The sequence below is a fragment of the Marmota marmota genome, unplaced genomic scaffold (assembly GCF_001458135.2).
Source record: "Marmota marmota marmota unplaced genomic scaffold, marMar, whole genome shotgun sequence".
Lineage (NCBI taxonomy): Eukaryota > Metazoa > Chordata > Mammalia > Rodentia > Sciuridae > Marmota > Marmota marmota.
The window spans coordinates 8,017,957-8,042,401 of record NW_026000229.1 but is presented as its reverse complement, the minus strand read 5'-3'; the positions used below and the strand labels follow the sequence as shown (position 1 = coordinate 8,042,401).

Here is a 24,445-nt window from a genome sequence, read left to right as displayed (position 1 = left end):
CTGTACTTTGGGAACAGCCTCAGGCTATGGTGACCCTCATATCACTAAGGCATTTTTATCACTAGGCTTAGGACTTCCAATGTGAGGCTTGATGGAGAGACCACAACTTCTAGGTCTTTACCCTGCTCCCTTTAGCCCTTTATCTCCACTGGGAGCATTGTGTAGGAAACTAGTATGAGTATCTTCACACCTGTAGCTCAGCAGATTTTAGGGTGATGGCTTCTGGAAGATCAACTGGGGAATGAAAGGTTTTTAGAACAGTGGGCCTTTGGGTCCCCTTTTTACAGCTTTATCAACTATAAGTGATACCCACTCTTCTCCAACAGTGGAGAAGGAAAAGAAAAAAAAAAAGATATTCTTGTAAGAGTATTAGAGGTGGTGGTCACTTAGCAGTCATTTCTAGTCTGAGCCAAGCATCATCTGAAGGGCATCATCTTCCCCCAAAATGATTACCTTGCCCTCATACTCTTTCTCTTCCTATTCCCTTCTCAACATTGTTATGTTTTGTTCCCCTCTAGAATGGTGGTTTGGCCTGGAGTGATGATGCCGATGGAGGTCGGGGAAGAGAGATCTCTCGAGATTTTGCCAAGGTCTGTAATATGTCCTGTGTGATAAAGATGAGGGCAGTTCTGCAATGGGTTGTGTCTGTTCCCTAAGAATGAGGATGTGAGTGGTTAGTCAGTCGCACTGTAGTTGTTTGGGTGATTGTAGTGTCTCTACTATAAGATTTCTTACAGTGAAGTGAAATGTTTCATTGTTTTGCTCTTGGGGTTGGGATTGCAGCTGTATGAACTGGACAGTGATCCTGAAAGGAAAGAATTCCTGGATGACCTCTTCATCTTTATGCAGAAGAGGGGTGAGTGTGCAGTCTCTTTGGTATTCCAATTCAGTGCTTATTTATTGAGAGCTTTCTGTGTGCTAGTCACTGTTACACATCCTTCCTTACCCATCCCTGTCCAGAAAGATGAGCAGCATTTACTGCTCAGGTAAATGGTTTAGGATTTGTCTGAAAATTGACAACCACATTGAAGAAGATAGAGATGACTGGCAGAAAATGGATGGAGTGATCATCCTTGGCACTGCCTTATTTCTGTCTCTCTTCTAATTAACTGGTCTCTGGAGTCATTTCAAATTCAAATATGCTTTATTCTTAGCCTTATAGCTGCCCTGGGCTTCACTTAGACTAGCATGTGGGGCTTCTTGATGATGTATCTAATATCATAGAGACTGAGAATGGTAAGTAGAACAATTTTTTAGAGAAACTGAAATGATCCACAGAGAAAAAGTCAACATTTTCTTCTTATCCATTGGCTCTTTGATATCCAGTGGTTTGGTCAGAATATTTCTGCAGTTTAACCGTAGGGTATGTGTACATCTGCATTGAAATGCACCCCACTCAATTCTCTCCTCCTTTCCTTTCCTTTCCTGCCCTTCTCACCAACCCCAATAGCCATCGCACTGTAGACCATGATGTGACTGAGTCTTGAGCCCAGTGACTCAACTTCCTAGTTTAATATCATATCATAGCAATGGGTCCACCAGCTGGGTCAGTCCTCAGGAAGCATGGCCAGAAACCAGATTCTCTAGGAGAATGCCCTCAGCAAACTGTGTGACTCCGGTTTTATCACCCTGAGGATACAGCCATAGGAGAGCGCTGCTTCTAGGACCCTGCTGATATCTGATCACACATCCTTGGAGGTCTGTGTCAGCAACTTTATTGAGACTTGGGAATGAAATTCTCCTTATTATTCTAGGCTGAGCTTCTCTCTCTCTCTCTCTCTCATTTTCTCTCCCCCCCCTCCTCCTTTCTTCCCTCCTTTCCTCCTCCCCTCCCTCTCTTTCTCCTCCCTTTTTCACCTTCCAAAGCCTTATTGCCTTCTTGGTAGCAGGGCTATTGCTGCTGGTTTACTTAAAAGGGCAATCGAAAGTTTTAAATCTCGTTCCCTGCAATCTCCAAGCCTATAAAAGCAGTTTAAGCGGCCCTAATTAGTTTACTTCTCCAACGGTTATCTGGAGCTGCATGTGTTAGTAAAAAACAAGAATATAATCCCGAAAGATAATGTGACTGGCAGCAATGAAACTCCCTGGTTGCCCTGAGAGAGAGAAATCCACTTAATACTTTGGTCTCCCTTTCCAATTACCTTTTAATTATTTACAAGCTTCACAAGCCCAGCTGGTGCAAACCCAGGAGCTGATCCTGTCTCAGAGGGGCTGCCATAGCAATATAGATTTTAATCAGCACTGTAGCTCCACTGCTTTATTTTCTACTTTATTGTTTTTCCCCTTCCCAGAAGGATTTTTAAGGGGAAATGGAAGTTAGATCAGCCTAGCCAAGAGCGAATGTCAGTAATTGTTTACTGCTACATGTCTCCACTAGAGTAGGAGCTCCTCGAGGACAGCTACTTTGTCATACATCTGTGCCCACAATGTTAGCACAGGTCTAGGCAGAGAGGTACTGGCATGTTTGCTGTCTGAATAGTCTTCTTGTTGTCATAACTCAGTTTGCCATGCAGGGCAGCTGAGCTCCCTTGAGATTTTGGGTGCCTCTTCTTCCTTTCTACAGCTGCCCTGATTGGAGGTCAGTAGAGAGCACTCTTCGCTATCTATCTGCTATTCTGGGGCTGCCAGATAGTCATTTAGTGTATTTCTGAGTGAACCCAAAGTAGAAGTATTTGCCTTTGGTCAATTTATGGTTATTTTGGGTCCTGAGTAAATCTTTGTCCTCTACTCAGCACTTGTGTCAGATATTTCACTATTTGCTATCACCACCAATAAGAGGGAACAGTTCAGCCGGCTGCTTGTTAGTTACTCTAATACAGGATTTCTTGGCCACAGCACTGTTTGCTTTGGGAACTGGATTATCCTGTGCACTGGAGGACATCAGCAGTATCTGGACCTCATCTCACTAGGTATTAACCACCACCACCCACAAGTCATGACAACCAGAAATGCCTCTGGGTATTTTAAGTGACACCTAGGAGGTCAAAATTGCCTCCTAGTAAGAACCACTGCCATAGAAGGATGGGGAAGAGTGTAAAGATAAAAATTCTTTTCTGCAGAATCCAGGCACAGTGTCACACATTTGTAATCCCAGCTACATGGGAGGTTGAGGCAGGAGGATCTCAAGTTTGAGATCAGTCTCAGCAAATTAGCCCTGTCTCAAAAAAAATAAAAAGGGCTGTGGATATAGCTCAGTGATAGAGTATCCCTGGGTTCAATTCCCATTTACCACCCCACCTCCCCAAAAAAATGATCTGTAAGAAAAAAAATTCATTATGGAAATCACCTTAACCTCTTTTCAGTACCTGAGGGTGGGCCTGTGTCAGGTGGTATCTTGAGCTCCCCCCCCCCACACACACACACACTGATTGCCAGAGGGTACTGGGAGCCCACACCATGGGCTGGAGTGCAGAAAAAGCCTCTCAGAGGGGCTGTGGCTCCAGTGTATGAAAGACCTAGAGTCTCCTTCCTGTAATGCTCTTATCTGATAAATTAGAGTGATAGTTCAAAAGAGCTAGGAGCAGATTGTACTTTGAATCATGTGAAATTTGCTGTCTTTGCTCTTCCCAGAATCGGCAGGCCAAGAGCCCCTAGACATATATGACTTATTTGTCATTCCCAAAGTGGAGTGTCTAGGACACTTGAGCCAGATCTTGTTAACTGAGACCAAGGAAAAAATCTCAGACCTTGGCAGAAGATCAGCAACTCAGCTTCTGGAGCTAATGTAAGGATAAGTAGTAGATTGTGCAGGAGTGATGAGTATAGCCTGAATTTGAAAGGCCTGTGATGTCCACCTGCACTGTGAGCAAGATCGGGCAGCTTTGACACAGCAGGCTACCACCAAGGAAGTAGACTGGGCTGCAAAAGAGGCAGCACTCAGCAGGCTGCTCCGATGACTGCAGCTGCAGGTGATAAAACGACAGTCCAGTGGGAGAAGGGCACAGACTTTAACTGCTGCTTTGTGCTGTCTCTCGGCTATTAACACATTTGGTTGAATTGACCGCAACAGATGGTCCTTTCAGCTGTCAGCCGTTGGTGTCTAGGCCTGTCTAGGGACTTGCACCCTGGTAAGCACCCAGTTGAACAGCAAAGGAGCCTGAGAATAGTAGAGTGAGCTGAGGCAGTGCCCCACTCATGCTGTCTCCTGCTGGCCTTGGAATGGCACTGCTGCAATCATGTCAGGAGACCCATGGAGAGGGAAAGAGCTCTGGACTAATGAGTGCAAATCCAGGGCTAACAACCACCCCTCTTCATGATCTTGAGCAAACCCTTCCCTTCTGGTGGCCATGCTTTCCTTATCTGTAAAATGAGAAGGTTATCTTAGAGTCAGCTTGTAAGTTTTTGTGCTCTGTATTATGGTATCCATGATTTTCTATTGAACTCCCCACAGACAATGAACTACCCTTGATGAACAAAAAAAAAGAAAGAAGAAAATAATTATGTGAAAACTATACCAACAATCTCTCAGACCAAATGTTTTTTTGCTTTCTTTGCTAAATAATGTATTTCCTCTTTTGCTGACTGAAGCCAAATTGAATAAAACAAGTTGCTCTGTATCCCCAGGCCCTGCCAAGAATATTGCTCTAAGAAAGATGAGTTAGATTTCAGAACTCTAATGTCCTTTTGCTTACTTTTGCTGTTGGCACACATATACTTGCAGGTGCATCAGGCATGTGTATGTGTATGTTTCTTTGCAAAAAAGTCAAAAACCTCTAAAAAGGGGCCAAGGGTTGTGGTTCAATGGCAGAGCGCTTGCCCCTCACGTGTGAGGCACTGGGTTCAATTTTCAGCACCACATAAAAATTTTTAAAAAGATTGGGAATTGGTAAGTAAAGTTTCTTAAAAAAAAAAAAAAAACTTCTAAAAAAAATTGACCAGTTTAACACACTGTGGGTGGTTTCTGAGCTACTATTCCCTGAGAGATTTTCCATTTAGTTTTCCAGTGCCCAAGGGGAGGGACTGATTTATAAGTCTGATAAGCAAAGGCTGTGTATAAACAATTCTATTTTTCATCAGTGAGGAAGAAAAACTTGTTTCCTGGCAGGTGAAACAAAAGTATAGTCTCATTAAAGAGCCATGATGATGGTGGTGGTGGTGGTGGTGGTGGTGGTGGTGGTGATGAAAATTATGTTGGCAATTTTGTAGTTATTTTTTTATTATTAACCCATACACTTTACAGAACTCTTTTGGCCCATTATCTGCTGCCCACAGCTATAGCTCAATGGGATAGAGAAAGCAAAGATTATCACCTGCAGCCATGATGAATCAGCCCCAAGATTCCGGGACTTACCTATGGCCAGAGAGCAGACCTTAGCCTTTAATATTCTAACTTTCAGAACATTGTTCTTTTCTTCTCTTCCTCCCCCTCCTCCTCCTCCTCCCCCTCCTCCTCCTCCTCCTCCTCCTCCTCCTCCTCCTTTCTTCTTTTTTTAGTTATAAATGGACAAGAATACCTTTATTTCTTTCATTCATTTGTTTATTTATTTATTTTTATGTAGTGCTGAGGATCAAATCCAATGCCTCACACATGTGAGGCAAGAGCTCTGCCATTGAGCTACAACCCTAGCCCCTGCTCTTGCTTTTGGGAAATGTGTTCCCTAACACTGGCAACCCCATTACTTCCCTTTGGACTACCCAATAAGCCTGTCTCTCCTTCAGCATTCTGAGCCCCACAGAGTGCTGGCTACCTCCATGGGCTGTGGCGCAGCAGAAGGTCCCATAGTATTTAGCTGATTAGCTCAGGGTAAAAAAACGCTGTGTGCAAGAGGAATCTGCATCCCAGGATTATCACTCCTGTCTCTTGAAAAAGCAGGTATGACAACTCATAGGGGTAAGGAAACTGGCATCTCTCAAGGCAGGATGGGATAGAATCAGAGGAAACACACCCATAATGCCCTCAAACAGGGCTGTCCCTTCCTGCTCTCCCCACCCCCCAACTCCCACCCCCAGCTAAGGAACTGCCTGCCTGTTCACATGGAAGACAAGTTTTGTCAAGACCTCACTAGTAGAGAAGCCCTACCACCCCCACTAGTTCTGGTCAAGGCTGCCTACTGACCTTGGTTTTCCCCAATGGATTGTTGGATCTGTTTTTGATGTGTACATACAAAGAATTTACTGTGGGAAAAGGGCTTGGTCTGCCTCAAAGTGCAATTTGAGTGTTTTTCCTTCTGTTGTGTGCTTATCTATCCATCTCAGGCAAGGAAATGTTCATGACATATATTGCTTTTGCCATTTGGTAAAGGCGATTTCTTCTGTATTCTTTGTATCTTATAGTAAATATTCTGTGCCCTGGACACCCTTCCTGATAGAATAAAATATGTTGTCTTTGTCAGATTAAATAAGTTGGTGGTCTTCACTTTCTAACTTTATCTCCAGATGAAAGTCTAAAATGCATATTTTTGACTCTTAGGATAAGCCCTTTGTCAGAGGCCAGGTCCTTTTCTTGCTCCAGGTGATCCAGCTGCTATGATAAACATGGTGTTTCTCCTTCACCTCTTATAATAATCATTTAATACTCCATAAGTACTCAGTTATCCACAATGAATGGGAAGGGAGCCTGGAATTTTTTTTTTTTTTTAATACCAGGGATTGAAAACTCAAGGGCTATTAACCACTGTGCCATATGCCCAGCTCTTTTTGTTTTATTTATTTATTTGTTTGTTTGTTTGTTTTTGGATGCACGATCTCACTAAGTTGCTTAGGGCCTTGCTAAGTTGCTGAGGTTGGCTTTGAACTTGCAATCATCCTGTCTCACCCTCCTGAGCCCTTGAGATTACAGGCATGCAATTAATGGCGCAGTTTGTCATTAAATTCAACATCTTTCCTTTCAAAGTCTTATCGGTGGGCTGGAGATGTGGCTTAGATGTAGAGTGCTTGCCTAGCATGCATAAGGCCTCAATTTCAATCCCCAGCACTACAAAAATAAAAATAAAAATCTTTTGTTGGTTTTTCTAGCACGTGGATGGTAAAATTGAGTTGTTTCATAGTGTTTGCCTATTGTGTTCCAATTGAGCCAATATTCACTAATTATCCAAGGGCTGATCTAAGGAAAGGTTGAAGTGAGAGTTTGACCCACTTATGCCTTGAGGATATGGCAAGGCCTAAGAGTCTAGTGGCAAGATTGGCAGTAGAAGATCAGATAATGGTGCATATCCAGGCACTTGAGGTGTACCCCTCCCAGCTAGCTAAGGTATGGTAATCCAGCAGCAGGGAGAGCAGAGAGGGTCTGACAGTCCACTCTTGCCAACTTCTCTTCTGTTCACTTGGAAGACAAGTTTTATCAAGATCTCACTAGTAGAGCAGCCCTGCAGTTTTTAAGGAAAGAGATGGCATGACCATAATCATCATTTATTATTAACCATAGCAGAATACAACATTATGTCATTATTGAATTTCACCCAAGCAATTAGTAGTACAAGTTGGAGTATCAAAAACAGTGATTTAGCTGGGCATGGTGGTACCTGCCTGTAATCCTAGCTTTGGGGGAGGCTGAAGCTGGGGGATTACAAAGTCAAGGCCAGCTCCAGCAACTTAGCCAGGCTTGACTCAAATAAAAATTATAAAGGGCTGGAGATGTAGCTCAGTGGCAGAGTACCCTTGAGTTCAATTACCAGTAGGGAATATGGGGCCGGTGTGTGTGTGTGTGGGGGGGGGCGGTAAAATTAGCCTCCCAGATTGTAGAGCAGCTAGAATTCCCATACATTGCTGATGGGAGTATAAATGGGTACAACCACTTTGGAAATCTGTTTTGTGGCTAACATGCTGAGCCTGTTACCCAGCAGTTCTACTTCTGGGTGTATACCCAACAGAAACAAGTGCTGTTCTTCATGAAAGACACATGCAAAGATATTGATAGCATCACTATTCATGATAGTTAGAAACAAAAAATAACTCAAATGCCCATCAGTAGTAGAATGGACTAATAAGTTGTGGCACAGACATAATGCAGTACAGTAAAAAAATGAACTGCTGCTGTATACCTGAAATGACTCTCACAGTCCTAATGTTGAGCAAAAGCCAAACACAAAAGATTATATTTTATTTATTTTTTAATATTTTTAGTTGTATATAGACATAATACCTTTATCTTATTTATTTGTTTTTATGTGGCACTGAGGATCAAACCCAGTGACTCACACATGCTAAGGCAAGCTCTCTACCTCTGAGCCACAAGCCCAGCCCAAAAGATTACATTTTAAAAAAAGGTTATGGGGCTGGGGTTGTGGCTCAGTGACAGAGCACTTGCCTAGCATGTGTGAGGCACTGGGTTCGATCCTCAGTGCCACATAAAAAAATAAATAAAAGTCACAGTGGTGGCGCTTGCCTATAATCCCAGGGCTAAGGGAGGAGGATCAGGAGTTTAAAGCCAGCCTCAGCAACAGCGAGGCACTAAACAACTCAGTGAAACCCTGTCTCTAAATAAAATTCAAAATAGGGCTAGGGATGAGGCTTAATGATCAAGTGCCCCTGAGTTCAATCCCTGGTACCTAAATAAATAAATTAAAGTTTTGGTGGTGGTGGTGGTGGTGGTGGTTGTTTTTAAGTGACTTTTAAAAAAAAAAAAAGTATGAGATTTTTTTTTTTAAAAAAGCTTATATACTATATTCTTCCATTTATATAAAGTTCAGGAAAATGCATTTCAGGATAGTGGTTAGTTACCTCCAGGCTGGTGGGATCGGAGGATGGATATTGATTGAGAATGGCTGTGGTGGAGTTTTCTGGGACTCTGGAAACATTCTGTATTTTGTCTTGAAGGATGGTTACATGGGTGCATATGGAAGTAGAGATCCATTGTATACTTAGGTTAGTGCACCATACCATATGTAAGTCAGACCCACTCAGTGTGCAATTGGAGGCAGCAGATTTAAGTATACCTGTCAGCCCAGTAATAGGATACTAGCGGGTTGGGGATGTGGCTCAAGTGGTAGCGCGCTCGCCTGGCATGCGTGTGGCCCGGGTTCAATCCTCAGCACCACATACAAAGATGTTGTGTCCGCCGAAAACTAAAAAATAAATATTAAAAAATTCTCTCTCTCTCTCTCTCTCTCTCTCTTTCAAAAAAATTATGGGATCTGGGGCTGGGCTCGCTGTGTCACAAGGACGATCCAGAGCTCTGAACTCAGCCACCAGGCTTCCCTTTAAAAAAAAAAAAAAAATAGGATACTAGCATGTCCTTGCCTCTGCCCTCCCTCTGGAACAGTCAGGCTACAGACTGCTGGACACTGCCACCCAGTCTCCCCATGGGGAGGTATTTTCTACATAAACAAGTTGGGGAAAAATCACCAGTCATTTCCCTGAGCAGCACAAGAATGCTATAGAGGAATGGTTCGGAAGCTGGCCTGCCTGCCTGTGCACATTCCCTGCTTAACATGAGTTTTTCTAAACTCATCTAGGCTCCCTGGTCGGCTCTCTTGACAGGCTATGGAAATGATTAATGATCTCTTTCAAAGCCAGGAAAAAGCAGCAAGGGTCCCTAGTAGAGCCACGCCCTGGGTCCTGTGCCCTCACCCCTGACCAGTAGGCAGGAAAGCAGCCATGTGAGTCTGTCTGGGGACCCTGCTCCTTATTGCTTCTGGTCTTCACTTGAACATGCCCATATTCTGTTATGAAGAGGAAGTGGCTTTCCTTTCAGCACTCTGCCATCTTCCATCTTTGTCTCTAGAGCCAGAGGTGGCCATTTCCTTTCTTGCCCTCACCTCTACCCTAGCTACTTCTGTATTGTCTGATAGAAAGAAAGGTAAAGTGCCAGGGAACATTTTTTGTTGGCCATATCTGTACTGGAAGAGCCCGATGACAACTCTGGCCTGATAGTGCCAGTGCCCAGCAGCATTCCCACCAACAAGGGTTAAAGCCCCAGGAGTCCCACAGGGAGGCTTCACTGGGTCCTCATAAAAGCCTTTTATATCCGTCCCTGGGGCTGCCTCAGGCTCCCTGGCTGAAATCTGATAAGGAGCCTCTTTGTTGCAACTGTCAGTCTCCTTTATTGAGGAGGGAACTGGAGACCAGCGGTATTTCTTGGGGTACAGATAAGGCCCTGGATTCCTGTCAGAGGGAGCATGATTAATTACCCTCAATCCTAGCTCCTGCTTTGATAGCAGTGACTGACAGTCTGCAGGCTTCTCCATCAGGTGCTCTGCACCCACCCCTCCGCCCCCATCACCCTGCATGTTGGAAGCTGAGATTTGGTTTTCTGCAGGACCAACACCAGTGACCCTCAGAGAGCTCAATTCAGATGTGTGATTGCCTCCTTGATGGTACACAGCAAGCTGCTTTTGTGCTTATTGTGGTAACAGGTTTACCTCTCAGGTGAACAGCTTCCTTAGAGGAGGATATTAAAGAGAGTCAGAAACCCTGTCCCCTTCTCCTGAAGAAAGGGGTAAGAACCATTACTTGTGGACTTGAACTTCATTCATGGACCTAGTCTTAAACCCCATAGAAGGTCCTTCACAGAAAAAGATCCCAAATCATGCATTTCAAAGTCACTTGGCAACATTATTCCCTAAAAGTGAGTTATCCTCTCTCTGGTAGTCACAATTATCAATTTATGTTTTGGTTTTTTATTCTGAAAGTCATAAGACTTTAGAACTGAAAGTCAGTTCTAAAATTCCTCATTTCATAGATGGGGAAACTGAATCTGTGGAATCTGTTGAGTCCCTGAGTCCCACTCCCCAGGAGTATGTATTAGCTAAAAGACTCTCCCTCTTTCTTCATAGAAGAATCTTCTTTGACAAGGTGAACTGTTGAGACAGACCAACCTGAGGATTCCAGTTGAATCTTGGTCATCAGAAGAATTAAAGCCAGGGCAGATTTTTTGTATCTGGATTGTCTAGATAATATGCAAAAATCATATTGTCATCTAGAGTTACCCAGTGGGTGGCCTCAGCTGTGTTTCTGACAGTGCTCAGGGGCCAACCTGCCCCGGGAGCTGCTTTAACCCTTTAACAGAGGAGACAGACTGATTCCCTTATTGACTTGATCTCTGGAACCAGAGTGCCTAACCAGAGGGGTCCGTGTGCAGTGAGGTGGGGTGAGGGAAAGCAGGATCCCAGTATACCCAGGGTGGGACTGGCTGCAGGGGCCACTACCAGGGTGTCCCTGCATTAGCTGCAGTCCTCTGGTATGAGGAGATGATTCCCAGGAATGGCTGCTCTCCCTTTGCAGGTTCTGGGAGAAGCCATTTTATAGTCTGGACTTCAAACACCACTTGGACCCTTCTTGTCTTCTCAGATTCTGCATTTACCATTTCCCTTCCCTAAGCAGTTCTCATTCTAATACAGTCACACTCTGGGTGGTTATAGAGAGGCTAATTTTTAACAAAATTTCTACATCTATAACAGTGTTACTCTTCAAAGAAGCTGTCTCAAATGGCTGAACATTTAGTCCATTGACTATTCAGAATGAACATGTCATTCCTCTCTGGGGAATTGCCCTTAGAGACAGTTTGAGCCACACTGGAAAGTCTGTCTTAGATGTCCACATCTCCTCTTCAGTCAAAAAACAGTATAGCTGGGGTTGGGGCTCAGCGGTAGAGCTCTCTCCTAGCATGTACAAGGCCTTGGGTTCGATCCTCAGCACCACATAAAAATAAATAAATAAAATAAAGGTAAAAAATAGTATAAATGTCCTTTCAGGATGAAGGGATCCTGATCCCTTCATCCTGTTCACTTGGCTTGCTTCCAAATGAATGATGACCATTTCTAAAAGTATAATGTATTCTCTACATTTGACAATTACCACTGCAAAGAGATCCCGAAGAAAATAATGCAAAGTCTGAAAGCTGTTAATACATGGAGTTCTAAAATTGTATGGTATGTCTCTCCAAGGTGGTCTAATAAATGGCACTCCCTCAGCTGGGCAAACCCTGCTGTGCTGTAAACCCTCAGCCACAACTGCTGTGTGTACTCACAAATCCAGCCACATATTCTCTTAACATCTTTCCTTTTTTTTTTTTTTTTTACCCCATTGTATTGGAATCTCAAACTGGGATCTCAAAATCCCCTACTCTCCATCCATTCTTTACCTGTGACTAGTCTTGTACTGTGGGACCTGGCAGCACAGCGCTTAAGCCCTCTGAGCCCTCAATCCTAGCTCCTGCTTTGATAGCAGTGACTGACAGTCTGCAGGCTTCCCCATCAGGTGTTCTGCACCCACCTTTCCACTCCCCTCACCTTCCATGTTGGGGATGGAGATTTGGTTTTCTGCAGGACCAACACCAGTGACCCTCAGAGAGCTCTCTTCAGTTGGGTGATTGCCTCCAGTTCCCCCAGCTATTTAATAATGGTTTAATGATGGTTTAACCCACGTTGCTGGGTATGGTTGCACATGCCAGTAACCACAACCAGTCAGGAGGCTGAGGCAGGAGAATCACAAGTTCAAGGCCAGCCTCAGCCACTTAATGAAGCCATAGGCAACTTAGCAAGACCCTGTGTCAAAATAAAAAGAGGGGCTGGAGTTGCAGCTCAGGGGTAGAACATTGCCTGGCACGTGTGAGGCACTGGGTTTGATCCTCAGCACCACATAAAAATAAAGTGAAGGCATTGTGTCCATATACAGTTAAAAATAAATAAATAAAATAAAAAGGGCTGAGGATGTGGCTCAGTGCCTCTGGGTCCAATCCCTAGTACCAAAAAATGAATGAATGAATAAATGAATGAATGAGACCTTTTTAAGACTGAAGGGGGAAGGTGACCTCTGTTGGGGCTATCAGCATTTGACACTCAAAACTGAATCTCAGCCGTCCTCCCACAAGCACGAGCATGTGTTTTAAGGTTCCTAATTGAGTTGTCACAGAGCTGAATACCTTGAGAAGCATTTTCCCTTAATCTGCATGATAGGCTTATTTATTAGCCACAGTAATATTCAAGGTGTGGTAAAGGAAAGACTGTCCCTGCTTCACAAAGCCAACAGTCCTCTTGAGATACCACATAGCATACGAGAAACTTATTTATAGAATAATTGCCAAATTTGGAAGGGTATCACAGAAATTCCTGAGGGAAGGAATCCATGTGAACTAGGGTAGTTGGACAGTTCTCTCTAGAGGGAGTGGACAGTGTTGAGGGTTGAGTGGAGGCAGGTCATTTCAGGGCTGAGGAGGGACAGTGCCGGAGAAGCAGAAGTCATTGTGGCCCAAGGAGCATGGTGAGAAATCCCAGCTGACTGGAATGAAAGGAGTTGTCAGGATGTGCTCAAATACCATATTTCACCCCATAATTGTGGTAGATTTTATGTCTTTTTTTTTTTTTTTACCATTATGTGAAGCTTTTTTTTAAAGTGAAATTGTGCCAGTATTACTTAAAATCATTTATTACTAAACTGTTTTGGTGCAAGATTTGGGTGCACAGAATACTCATGTTGGCAGCAGTGAAATGTGGTACTTTATAGATGATCTGTAACTGGGTATTGGGAACATGGGTGGTGTGCTGCTAGCCAGAAAGAAATATGTCTATGAAAGGAACTTCAAAAGGTGAATCAGTGGAGCCTCCTAACAACCTAAAAGTGGGTAATAAGGAGAAAAGAGGAGTTAGTGCTGACTTTGAGGTTCCTGCCTAACCTATAAGAACAGTGGTTTTGGGCTGGGGTTGTGGCTCAGCAGTAGAGCACTCGCCTGGCATGTGCGAGACCCTGGGTTCAATCCTCAGCACCACATAAAAATAAATTAGTGAAATAAAGGTACTGTGTCCAACTACAACTAAAAAATAAATTAAAAAAAAAAAAGAACAGTGAGGGTTAGGGGTGGGACAGAAGAAGTGATGGGGAAAGGAATTAGTTTAGAGACATAAAGGTGAATTCATACACACATTCTGACTTGGAAGTGAATAGGTCACATGTGAGGATGCCCTGGAAGCTTCTGGAAATGTGAGCTTAGGAGGCGCCTCCTATGTGAAGGAACCTTGGGAGTGGTCCTCCCAGACTTTCAGGAAATGCCATGGAAGCTGTGTATTTATCAAAGCCATAAGTATATTTGGGCATACAGGCCTCCAGAAGGAAGTAGTGTTAGCCCTGTCCTGCTAGGAGACCAATTCTGCCACATCAGGCTTTTGTCTTTGTGGTAGGAGTGAGGTTCACTGTCCACAACAGCATGGGGAGATGTTAACCACTTTGTTAACTGTTGTGTCTGAGTATATCAGTAATCCGCTGATATTTTACCTATGAATATTTTCAGTCTAACTCCATGATCCCTTTGTCCTTGACTCTCGAAAGACCACTGGTCAAGACAAAGGTCTTTAAGATTGGTCACTCCTTCCCACTCTTAGGAAAGAGGTGTGATCCTGCCATAGCATTACCACATGCTCCCTCTTCAGAAATGTGGGACCCTTGACTCCATTCTCTGGCTTTTGATGCTTAGGACTGAGAAGAAAACTGGCCTGCCTTTAGGGGAGAGAGCGGGAGAAGCAGAGCAGCAAATAGCGCACCCCCACCCACCCCCACCCGCGCCCTGTCTGCTGAAGCTGTTGTGACACCACCGGAGAGCTCAGTGTGTCCTCAGTGAGATGGGGGCAGGCAGGGGAGGTACGCGAAAAGCAGCAGCAGCCTGTGTACAGTAAAAGGAGTTTGCCATCAAAAGGCAACAAGTCTTGTACTCTGCCCTGGACGGTGACCCTTCCCTGTGGAATTCTCCCCTCTGACCTATAGATCATTAATCCCGAGGCTGCCAAATGACAGTCATCCATCACGCCTCCTGACGAGCATCCCAGCCGGCTGTGAAGGGACCCCAGTACCGCCCTCCCTTCCATCCCCTGGTGCTCATTAGTAGCCCTTCCTGCCCGGTGCCAGGTTTCCTAATCAAGTCCCTGGCTCCTCTCACTTCCCCTCGGGGCTATTGGGCGGAAGCTGTTCTGACCCTCCCTCTTTCAGAGGCCAGAGAGGGGGTGGGGTGATTAGTGGAAAGAGAATTGTTGAGTGGCTTTTCATTCCCCTGGAGATCTGTTTGTCCAGCAGCTCCTTTGACATGGTGAGGCACACAGGAAAGAAATAAACCATGTCTCCATCCTGTAGCAGGAGGGGAGAAGTAGGCAGGCAGTATGCAAACTGTTAACAAACTGCTACCAGGGAGTAACAAGGATCTAGCCAGGTGTATGATCAGGAAGGGCCTCTCCTTCCAGGGAGTCAGGATAAGGCCTGCTAGAGGAAGCAGCCCCTGAGTAGAGTCCAGATGCTCCAGAGGAGTATAAATTGCCAAATCATTAGGAAATAATCTGGAATTGTATTGCAAACAGACAACCCCACTGAATTCATCTAGTCCTGCCCTCTTATTTACAGATGGGAAAACAGATCCAGAGAAGCTAAGTGTCTTGCCTAAGGCCACTTACCCTGGGAGTTGGACCTGTCCTTCTCATCCTAAAGAGAATCAACAGCTAGTCTGACAGCTTTCAGGTTTGGGGAGTTTGAGTTAAATCACACTTCTAAGCAGATTCATGAACAGTGTTTCCATCTCAGCTAAGTGTGAGCATACGTAGGCATCTTTCTCAGCCCTGTCTTTCTCTTATTATATGATCACAGGGACCCCCATCAACCGGATCCCCATCATGGCCAAGCAGATCCTGGATCTATACATGCTGTATAAGCTGGTGACAGAGAAGGGGGGCCTGGTGGAGATCATTAACAAGAAGATCTGGAGGGAGATCACCAAAGGCCTGAACCTGCCCACGTCTATCACCAGCGCCGCCTTTACCCTCAGGACCCAGTGAGTGACCAGGGCTGGGGAAGGAGGTGGAAGCTAGAGAAAGGGGATGTTTTAGCCCAGAGCTGGAGGAGGAAGGAAGGACATTCCATTACACAGTTAACAGGAGGAATGGAATTCCTGAAACAGTGAGGAGCTTTAGAGATGAATCTCACACTAGACCAGGTAACAGTGAGAGTCGCCCTAACCCAGGGTCTTCTGTGTACTGGTACTTTACCATTCTCTTTATTTAAACCTCTGTCTTGTGAAGTATACATTTCCCTAATTTCTATATTATAAAAACTAAGTCTTTGAGGTTGAATGATTTGGTCAAGACTATACCAGCCAATAAGTGGTAGAGTTGAGATTCAGGCCTGGGTGTCTGTCTATCTCTAAAATCCACACTCTTTCCAGAGTATCGCCTCCTAAACAGCACTTGCGCCACAAGTGGCTCTTCTTACCTGACACTCAGCTTGCAGTCAGGCTTCATGGTATCACTGACCTATTTTTGTCACTATTTGAGTTAGTTTCAAAAGTCACAGAAGCAGTAGAACCACGAGTAGCACTAGAGAATGAAGGCCAGAGGGAAATCTGTTCTTTGGGAACACTCTGGAAGTTGCTATGTAAAGAATAGGGAATGAACAGCTGACACATCAGTTTGGTAGTATGTCATGGTCTTGTTGAAAGGTAGAAGCATCTTATCTGTTGGAACTATTCCAGTAGAAGTTGGGAACAGAGCAATGGCCAGAATAGCAAGGTTTGTAGGGAGAGAATTACTTCTTGGGGCACTTGACACAAAGAAGGACATTACTTCTAGGTCCCAAGCACAGCGGAAGAAGTGTTTCTATCTATCAAAATGTTAAGATCAAGGAGTCAGGCCTGGGTGTCTATCTCTAAAATCCACACTCTTTCCAGAATATTGCCTCCCAAACAGCACTTGCACCACAAGGGACCTCATTTCTCTCAGGGCCCTGAAAAGGCACCAAAACAAATGGGAAAATGTTAGTTAAGATGTTGCTGATTTCCCTTAATGACCAGTGCTTCAGATTTGAGCAATGTTTAGAATTAAGTAGCAGTTAAAGGGGCCTTAAAACAGCCTGTCCAGTGATCCCAAACTTTTCTCTTCCACTAAGTACACCAACGTGCCCTAGAGCTTGCCTAACAGAGGCTGCTTCCAGAAACGTAACAGCTTTGCCTGGGCAGTCTCTGATGCTGTGTTCTGGGGTTTGTTTGTTTGTTTTGTTTTGTTTTGGTACTGGGGTTGAACCCAGGAGCTCTTAACTACTGAGCCACATCCCCAGCCCTTTTTATTTATTTATTTGTATGTTTAATTGTTTACTTATTTTTTGTGGTGCTGGAAATTGAACCCAGGGCCTTGTGCATGTGAGGCAAGCATTCTACCAACTGAGCTATATCCCCAGACCCCTTTTTTATATTTTATTAGAGACAGGGTTTCACTGAATTGCTTAGTGCATCACTAAGTTGCTCAGGCTGGCTTTGAACTCATGATCCTCCTGCCTCAGCCTGCTAAGCCACTGGGATTACAGGCGTGCCCCACATGTCGGGCTGTTCTGGGTTATTCTTTTTGCTTGCTTCCTTCCCCACAGGTATATGAAATATCTCTATGCCTATGAGTGTGAGAAGAAAGCCTTGAGCTCCCCAGCTGAGCTCCAGGCAGCCATTGATGGCAACCGGAGAGAGGGCCGTCGGCCCAGCTACAGCTCCTCTCTCTTTGGCTACTCACCTGCTGCTGCTGCTGCTACTGCTGCCGCTACTGGGGCTCCAGCCCTTCTCTCACCACCCAAGATTCGCTTCCCCATCCTTGGGCTTGGCTCCAGCGGTGGCACCAATACCAGTAGCCCTCGGATATCCCCAGCATCCACTCTCAGGAAAGGTCAGCAGGGCCCTTGGGGGAAGAGGGAAGGGAAGAAAGAAGGGAGCCCAGTTTCTCTGTGTCCCAAGATGGGGTTGTTGGGTGGGAAGGGTGATCGTGGATTGGTCTAGTTCCACTTCCTTCGCAGGTGATGGAGTCCCAGTGACTACAGTGCCTGTGCCAAATCGTCTGGCTGTGCCCATGACTTTGGCAAGCCAGCAGGCCAGTACCCGGACTGCCACACTAGAGCAGCTGCGAGAGCGACTGGAGTCAGGAGAGCCTCCTGAGAAGAAGGCTTCAAGGCTATCAGAGGAGGAGCAGCGCCTGGTGCAGCAGGCCTTCCAGCGCAACTTCTTCAGCATGGCACGGCAGCTCCCCATGAAGATTAAGATCAATGGCAGGGGTGAGTGCCAGACTCAGGGCTCAGTCTTCCCTTCCTGATGCGTGCCAAACCCAACTCCATTAGAGTTTCATTCACATCTCCTGGGACTGGGCAGGCAATGAGGTAAAGTACATAATCCTGACCTAGAAGGGTCCCCTTCAGATCTGCCTTCCAGGTCCCAAAAGAGAACCACATGGAGTTTCTTTGGCAACTAATATCTATGTTCATCAAGCTGAGGTTTTCTAGGGAACCAGAAGTTGCTTCAGGCAGTGCCCTGGGAAGTCAAAGACAGCTGCTGTCTCTTCCCCACCCACCTTTTGATCTGTCTAAATTAAAGGGCTTGGCCTACCCCCCTGTACCTCATAGGATATAGGCCAGAGCAGGGTACTGTGGTCTGGCCTTCTGGTCTGGGAGGAAAATACACTTGTTGTTCCTAAGGCTCAACAAAGGGTCAGCAGGGAAACATCAGAGTGCTGGAGGCCATCAGGAATAAGAAGTAGGAAATACAAGTTTGGCGACATAAGTGACATCTTTCCCCTTCCCCTCTACATCTTTCTAGTGGCCCACCTTCTCTTTTTCCAAAAAACTATCTCCATTTTCCTTATTCCTCTTTCTCCCCTTTCCCCTCACACTCCTGTTCTTTGCCATTCTTGCTGTGACTCTGTCTCACAGCAGACATGCATAAGCATGTCCTGGAAGGAGGCAGGTGTGAAGAGAGCTAGTGCAGATTCCAGCGCAGCCAATCCCTACCCACTGTTCCTGGGTGAGGAGCAGAAGGAAGCTAGATGGTAACAGCCATTTCAGGGGCCTGCCGCCCTGTTCCTGTACAAAGCCAGAGGCAAACAGAAAGGCAGCTCACTTGGAAGAATTCTTGGTGCTCTGTGTGTTGTAGAGACAGAGTCCCTATGTGCTAGCTGACCAGGTATTGAGAACATACACATCTAACCCTGATGATTTACAATCAAGGGGCAAGGGACAGGGTAAGTCCTCAAGAATCAAGGCTGAGTTTTGTTGGTCTCTGATTTCCTACACCCAGTGTCTAATGGGTACTCATAGTTTGCCAAATCACCCCAAGAGTATTAGTGCACAACTGTAGAACTGGCCAGCCTGCCTGCTGACAGTGATCCCTTCTCTCCAAGAACAGAGGGGAAAAGAACTGGTTCACTGAGTAACTGGGTGCAGTGGCACATGCCTGTTCTCCCAGTGACCTGGGAGGCTGAGGGAGAAGGATCACAAGTTTAAAGCCAGCCTCAGTAACCTATCAAGACCCTGTCTGAATAAAATGACTATATGAGTATGGCTTAGTGGTTTAGTGCCCCTGGGTTCAATTCTGGTACCAAAAAAAAAGAAAGAAAGAAAGAAAGAACTGGTTCACTGGAGAAAGTCAGTAGTGGGAAGCTGACTGAGCCTGGTTCCCCCTCACACTGTGTGTTCAGGAGGTGGTTATGTAGGTGCTTTCTAATGGTGTGAGGCCTTGAGTCAGGGGTTGCCAAGAAGCACCAGAGAGAACAGTAGGAGCATAATAGGAGGCTTGACCAGACTTGCTTCTCCCTTTCACCACCAGAAGACAGAGCAGATGCCTCGACTGCAGCCCTGAACCTGACCACAAGCAGCATTGGGAGCATTAACATGTCTGTGGACATCGATGGCACTACCTATGCAGGTAGGCCCTAGAGTCCTGGAAGATGCCCACACAGTGGCAGCCAGCAGCAGTTCAGTTCCCTGACTGGCCCTGCTTCCTTTCACATTGTCTCAGTTCCAAAGGTAAAGGGGTTCTTCTGGACTACAGAAGAATAAAGGATGCTGAAGGATGCCACCCCCCACATTGACAGACACCCTTCATCTAACTCTTTTTTGGTTGATGGTTGATTAATTGAAGAAATCATTTATGTGAGGATTCATAATCAATACTACATTAGTGCCTTTAAACATTGTAGTAACTTACAAGTTAAGTTAGAGCCCACCAAGAATGGGTCTTGCAATACATGCATCTTCTTTCTCTGACCGTAACACACACTCATATTACATTATGTGTCATTCCCTTTCTTTAAAATGGACCACGGGTTGAGACCCTGGCAAAGAAGTCTAACTGCAGCACGATCAATCTACATTTTTATGAATTCTTCCCCAGTCTTTTTCAGTTGTTGCTAAACCTAATTTACCAACAGTTTTTTGTTTGTTGGTTGGTTTTGTACCTTTACTGAGCCTCTTTAAAGTGTTCAGCTTCATATTCATAGAAACAACAGTTCTTTTCCACTGCCATTCCAGTGGTTTAGGGACCACCTTGGGAACAAGTCCAGCTGAGTGTTGGTAAGTACAACTATCATTAGGGGCCACAAGGCCTGGGCTAGGTGTCACTTGCCTGTTTTACCCAGGATGTAAAAGAGTGTCAGCCAGCCTGGAGAGGCATCCAGTACAGAGGCTTTAAAGCCCTACAGCTGCACCTTCTATCAAAACTGGGGGTGTAGCTGGTTGTGATGGTGCATACCTGTAATCTTAGTGACACCCTGTCTGAGAAAATAAAAAGGGCAGGGGATGAAGCTCTGTGCTAAAGCACCCCTGGATTAAATCTCCACTTCCAAAAACAACAACAAACAACTGGAGGTGCTTTCCCAGGGCTTTGCCTGTTTGAATGCTTCTGTTCTGGAGCTACACCCACCATACACACTGCACCACCATGCAGGCCCCATGGGCCCCTCATGCTGTAGGTCTCTGGTGGGCTACCTACCACCAGCATCGGGGACAGGGCCTTTCCCCACCCTTCTAGTGCTTTTCTCTTCCCCAGCTCCTCCCCTGTTCTTGCTGGCACCACTAAAGTAGAGTCCCTGGAGGCCTCCTCTCCTCTCTCACCCAGGTTCCTCTCACTCCCCAAAGAATACTCTGATATCCCTCTCCTGCCCAAAATTTTCAAGGCCTCCATGGCCCTTGCAAACCACACCACCTTGCCTGCGCATCTCTCCAACCCCATCTGCTATAGCCCTGGCCATCACTACCCCTTGGTTGTCCCACACACTTCAACCAGCCCTTGTCAGTTTGCACCTCTCCCTGCTATGTCTGTGTCTCAGATTCTCTGGCCATGCTTTTCTTCACTTGGCCACTTTTCCCTCTTCCAGTAGCCCAGGCTCACTCTCCTGCTGGATCCTTTCACATCCTACCCTCCCTTGCCCTCCAAACCCTCTCCAGTGTTCCCACAACACTGGCTACACTGGTCTCAGAGCATTTGTAATGTTCTAGCGAAGTTACTGTTTCTTCTCTGTCCCCTAAGCAGTGTGTGAGCACAGGAAGGCAGGACAGTGTCTGGGCTTCTGTTGGCACCTTGCATTGTATGGAGAGCAGAGCATACTTAGGGTTAGACCTGCAGTCAGTCAGTCCTTGTTGAACTGAGTCCGCTGTCTCTTCAGCCCACACTGCTTCTCCTCCCCACCTTAGGTGTGCTGTTTGCCCAGAAACCAGTGGTCCACCTCATTGCAGGCTCTGCTCCCCAGAGCATCGGCAGCAGTGCCAGCAGCAGCAGCAGCAGCTCTCACTGCTCACCAAGTCCTACCTCATCACGGGGCACCCCCAGTGCAGAGCCCTCCACCAGCTGGTCCCTCTGACGGGCAGCACCCAGCTACCCACTCCCTACTCCTGCTGAGAGTGAAGGAAGTTGATGCACAGAAGTTACCTCATCTCACGGAGCCCACATCAAACACCATTTGGCCAGACGTTGAGAGTTTGGACATGACCGTCTGTCCAGGCTCCTTTCAGGTCCTGCTGTTCTCTGGGGACAGGGAGAGGCTAGAGGGTGGGACAGGTCAGCGTTGTCCAATCAGGGATTGACCTGGAGAACTGGGCAGAGGTCTGGGTGTCCAGCTTTCTCTAGGGTTCCCCGGCCACCTCCCATCCCGGGGCACAGTGTATCGACAATCTGAAAGCCGACACAGGGCTGGAGGCCCTCCATATCCCTTCCCCTTTAATTTATTTCCTTTTCCCTGCCTTCTACCATCACCCCAACTCCACTGCTCTCTTCCTTGACCCAGTCCCCCAGTTTTAAAATCCCTTGTGGTGCTGCTAGGAGCCAAGAGCGTGCCTTCCTGGCTCTTGTCTGCAGAGCATGGGATGGGGCCCTCCCAGCCCACCTAGCCTACTGTTTGGTTCCTGGAGGGTGGGTCCCTCAAATCCAAGTTTTTTTTTTGAATCAGTACTCAGGATCCTATATCCCCTTTTAAAGGGCCTGAGAAAGAGCATGTGAGAACAGACTTCAGTCCCAGGGCCTCCAGGCAGCTGCTGAAGAGAAGCAGAGCTTAGGCTGCCTAGGCCCTGGCACCCACTTCACACGGATCCTCTTCTGACCCTCCCAAACCTCAGGCTCCCCACTTGCCCTTGTTGGCCAGCACTCCCAAGACAACCCATTTGTCCCTGGCTCCTGTCATCGTCTCTTGGGGCCATCTCAGCCCCACTAGCCCCAGACGTGCTGATGTCAGGTTCACTGAAATACCTCAGATTTGTAATTGTTGATGTTTGATTCTTCAGGAAGTATTTGCATCTCTGAAATCTTTTTTATATATGTTTTTCTGACTTTTTGTTTTTTATTTTTAAATTGTTATTGTTGTTGCTGTTGTTGTAGCACCAAAGAAATGAGAGCGGATCACCCCAGCCAGATGAGGCTCAGTAGCCAGCCCTGGCTCAGTAGCCAGCCCCTCCAGCCCTGCCCAGGCCCCAGCCCACAGGCCAGGCGGGAGCAGGTGGGATGACTCAGGGATCACTGTGGTGGGAGGGAGGGGCAGATGGAGAGGCCCACTCTTGCTGGCTGCTTCTGAAGAGGGCCTTGACTCCTGTGTTCTGCCGCCCTCTGCTCCAGCTGACAGGGTAGGGCAGGACATCTCTCCTCACTCAGCATTCCCACCTCAGGACATGAAGTGGCTGTGGGCCCTGCTGGTGGCCAAGCTACCCAGGGAACGAGGAAATGCTAAGAGAGCTCCTTCTCTTCTCTTGGCTCCCGCTGCTCCTGTGTGGTAAAGAAGGCGTGATGCTTGCACAAGGCTCGCCTCTCGGCCAGAAGAGTTCACTGGAACACCACCCACAAGAACTCCCTGGGTGGTGGCAGTGGAGACCACAGCATGGCCTATACTTGGTCCTATCTAGGGAAAGAAAGGGAAATCAAAAGCTTGCACGCAAGACATACCTCAACCTGGTAAGCAGCCGCTCTGCTGACCTGCATCTCCTCTTCCCTCCCCCGGCCTTCCACACATCTGCACATGTGTGCACACACACGTGTTCACACATGTACACGCACGCATTCTCACATTTACACACATTCGCATATTTTCACACACACTTACATGCACACATTTACTCATACACATGGGCACAGCCCATCCCCTGGGGGCTGCCCCTCTGGCCTCAGAAGCCTCTCCCGCCAGGCACATGCCAGGTATGGGCAGAGAAGGGCATCTGGAATCTGGTGCCAGTGAGAAGCCCAGGTGGCTGATTCTGGACCCACTTGAGAGAGTCTCAGACATTTGGCCAATGTATCTTTCTCAGGGTTTGGTCACAAAAGAATGGACTCTTCCCACCCAGAAGATGCAGGGTCAGTGTACTGGGTTTTTCTGGCATTGAACCCTTTCCCTTTCCTCAGGCATCATGCTGACCTGTCCCTCCGAGTGCCCTCACTCTTTCCTAAGGCCAGCAGCAGGGGCTCAGCCAGAAAGTGTGAGAGTAGAGGCACTAGCTGGTGCCCCAGCATCCACGCTCTGAGCCAAGCAGAGCTTTCCCTGGAGGTTCAGTCCTTGAAGGCCACATGGGAGGCAGTTGGCCAGAGCAACTCTGTCCCCTCCCCTTTCCCATCTTATATGTATTTTAACCAGGAAAAATGTGATAGCACATGGGTAGCCTAGGCAGTGAATAAATACCTCAGACATCCTCTTGCAGCAAGTGTCTATATGTTGTGGTTATTTTCTATCTTACATGTTCTTGAATGTTTATATTTCAATAAAACTCTACCTCTTCACAAGCAGGTCTCTCTCTTGCTTTGAGTGACTCTTGCACGGGGTGAAGTCCTTCAGTGTGAAAAGGGAGCAAGGGAGCTGCTCCTCTGGTCCCCTGGCTTCTCTGAACCTTCTCCCCTGCACTGCTCACCTATCATCCCCAGAGCATCTACTCTCAGGTTATCAGCTGTTTTAGCAGTGTACTCTATCATTGTGTAGTCACCAAAGCTGATTCCATTAGGGTTACCTCATTGTCCTGACAGGCATAGGGCCAGGGGATCACCTCTTTAACTTAGCATGCTCCTGCTGAACTGCTAGATGAGATGCCAAGGGAAAAGACATGGCATCTAGACAAAGACTTGTTCTTTGGGATGTGGTATAACACAGACTCTATATGAACAGTCGACAGTGGACAGGTGGAAGCTGGAGCAACTCACCTGGGAATCTCTGGAGGTCTTCCCAGGAAGTGCCATTATATGTGGAAGAACCAGCTGGAGATGTTTAGGAAGAGCCTTTCCAGCAGGGAACTGATGGGTATGGAAATGCAGTGGCATCAGAGAATCTGG

General features: G+C 46.5%; 1 protein-coding gene across 2 annotated transcripts in view; it reads left to right on the top strand.

The window, feature by feature from the left end:
• The window catches only part of Arid3b (AT-rich interaction domain 3B), a 50,410-nt gene extending 26,502 nt beyond the window's left edge, over positions 1 to 23,908 (top strand). Inside the window, exons 3-9 of one of the 2 annotated variants that reach the window (XM_048793830.1) lie at positions 519 to 590; positions 784 to 856; positions 15,499 to 15,682; positions 17,266 to 17,552; positions 17,680 to 17,934; positions 19,481 to 19,576; positions 21,343 to 23,908. In XM_048793830.1, the coding sequence (XP_048649787.1) occupies positions 519 to 590; positions 784 to 856; positions 15,499 to 15,682; positions 17,266 to 17,552; positions 17,680 to 17,934; positions 19,481 to 19,576; positions 21,343 to 21,509 (1,134 nt within the window). In that variant the 3' untranslated portion in view covers positions 21,510 to 23,908. Of the gene's footprint in view, positions 1 to 518; positions 591 to 783; positions 857 to 15,498; positions 15,683 to 17,265; positions 17,553 to 17,679; positions 17,935 to 19,477; positions 19,577 to 21,342 lie in introns of both variants that reach the window. The other variant, XM_015480432.2, reaches the window with a different exon arrangement.
• The last annotated feature ends 537 nt before the right edge of the window (positions 23,909 to 24,445 follow it).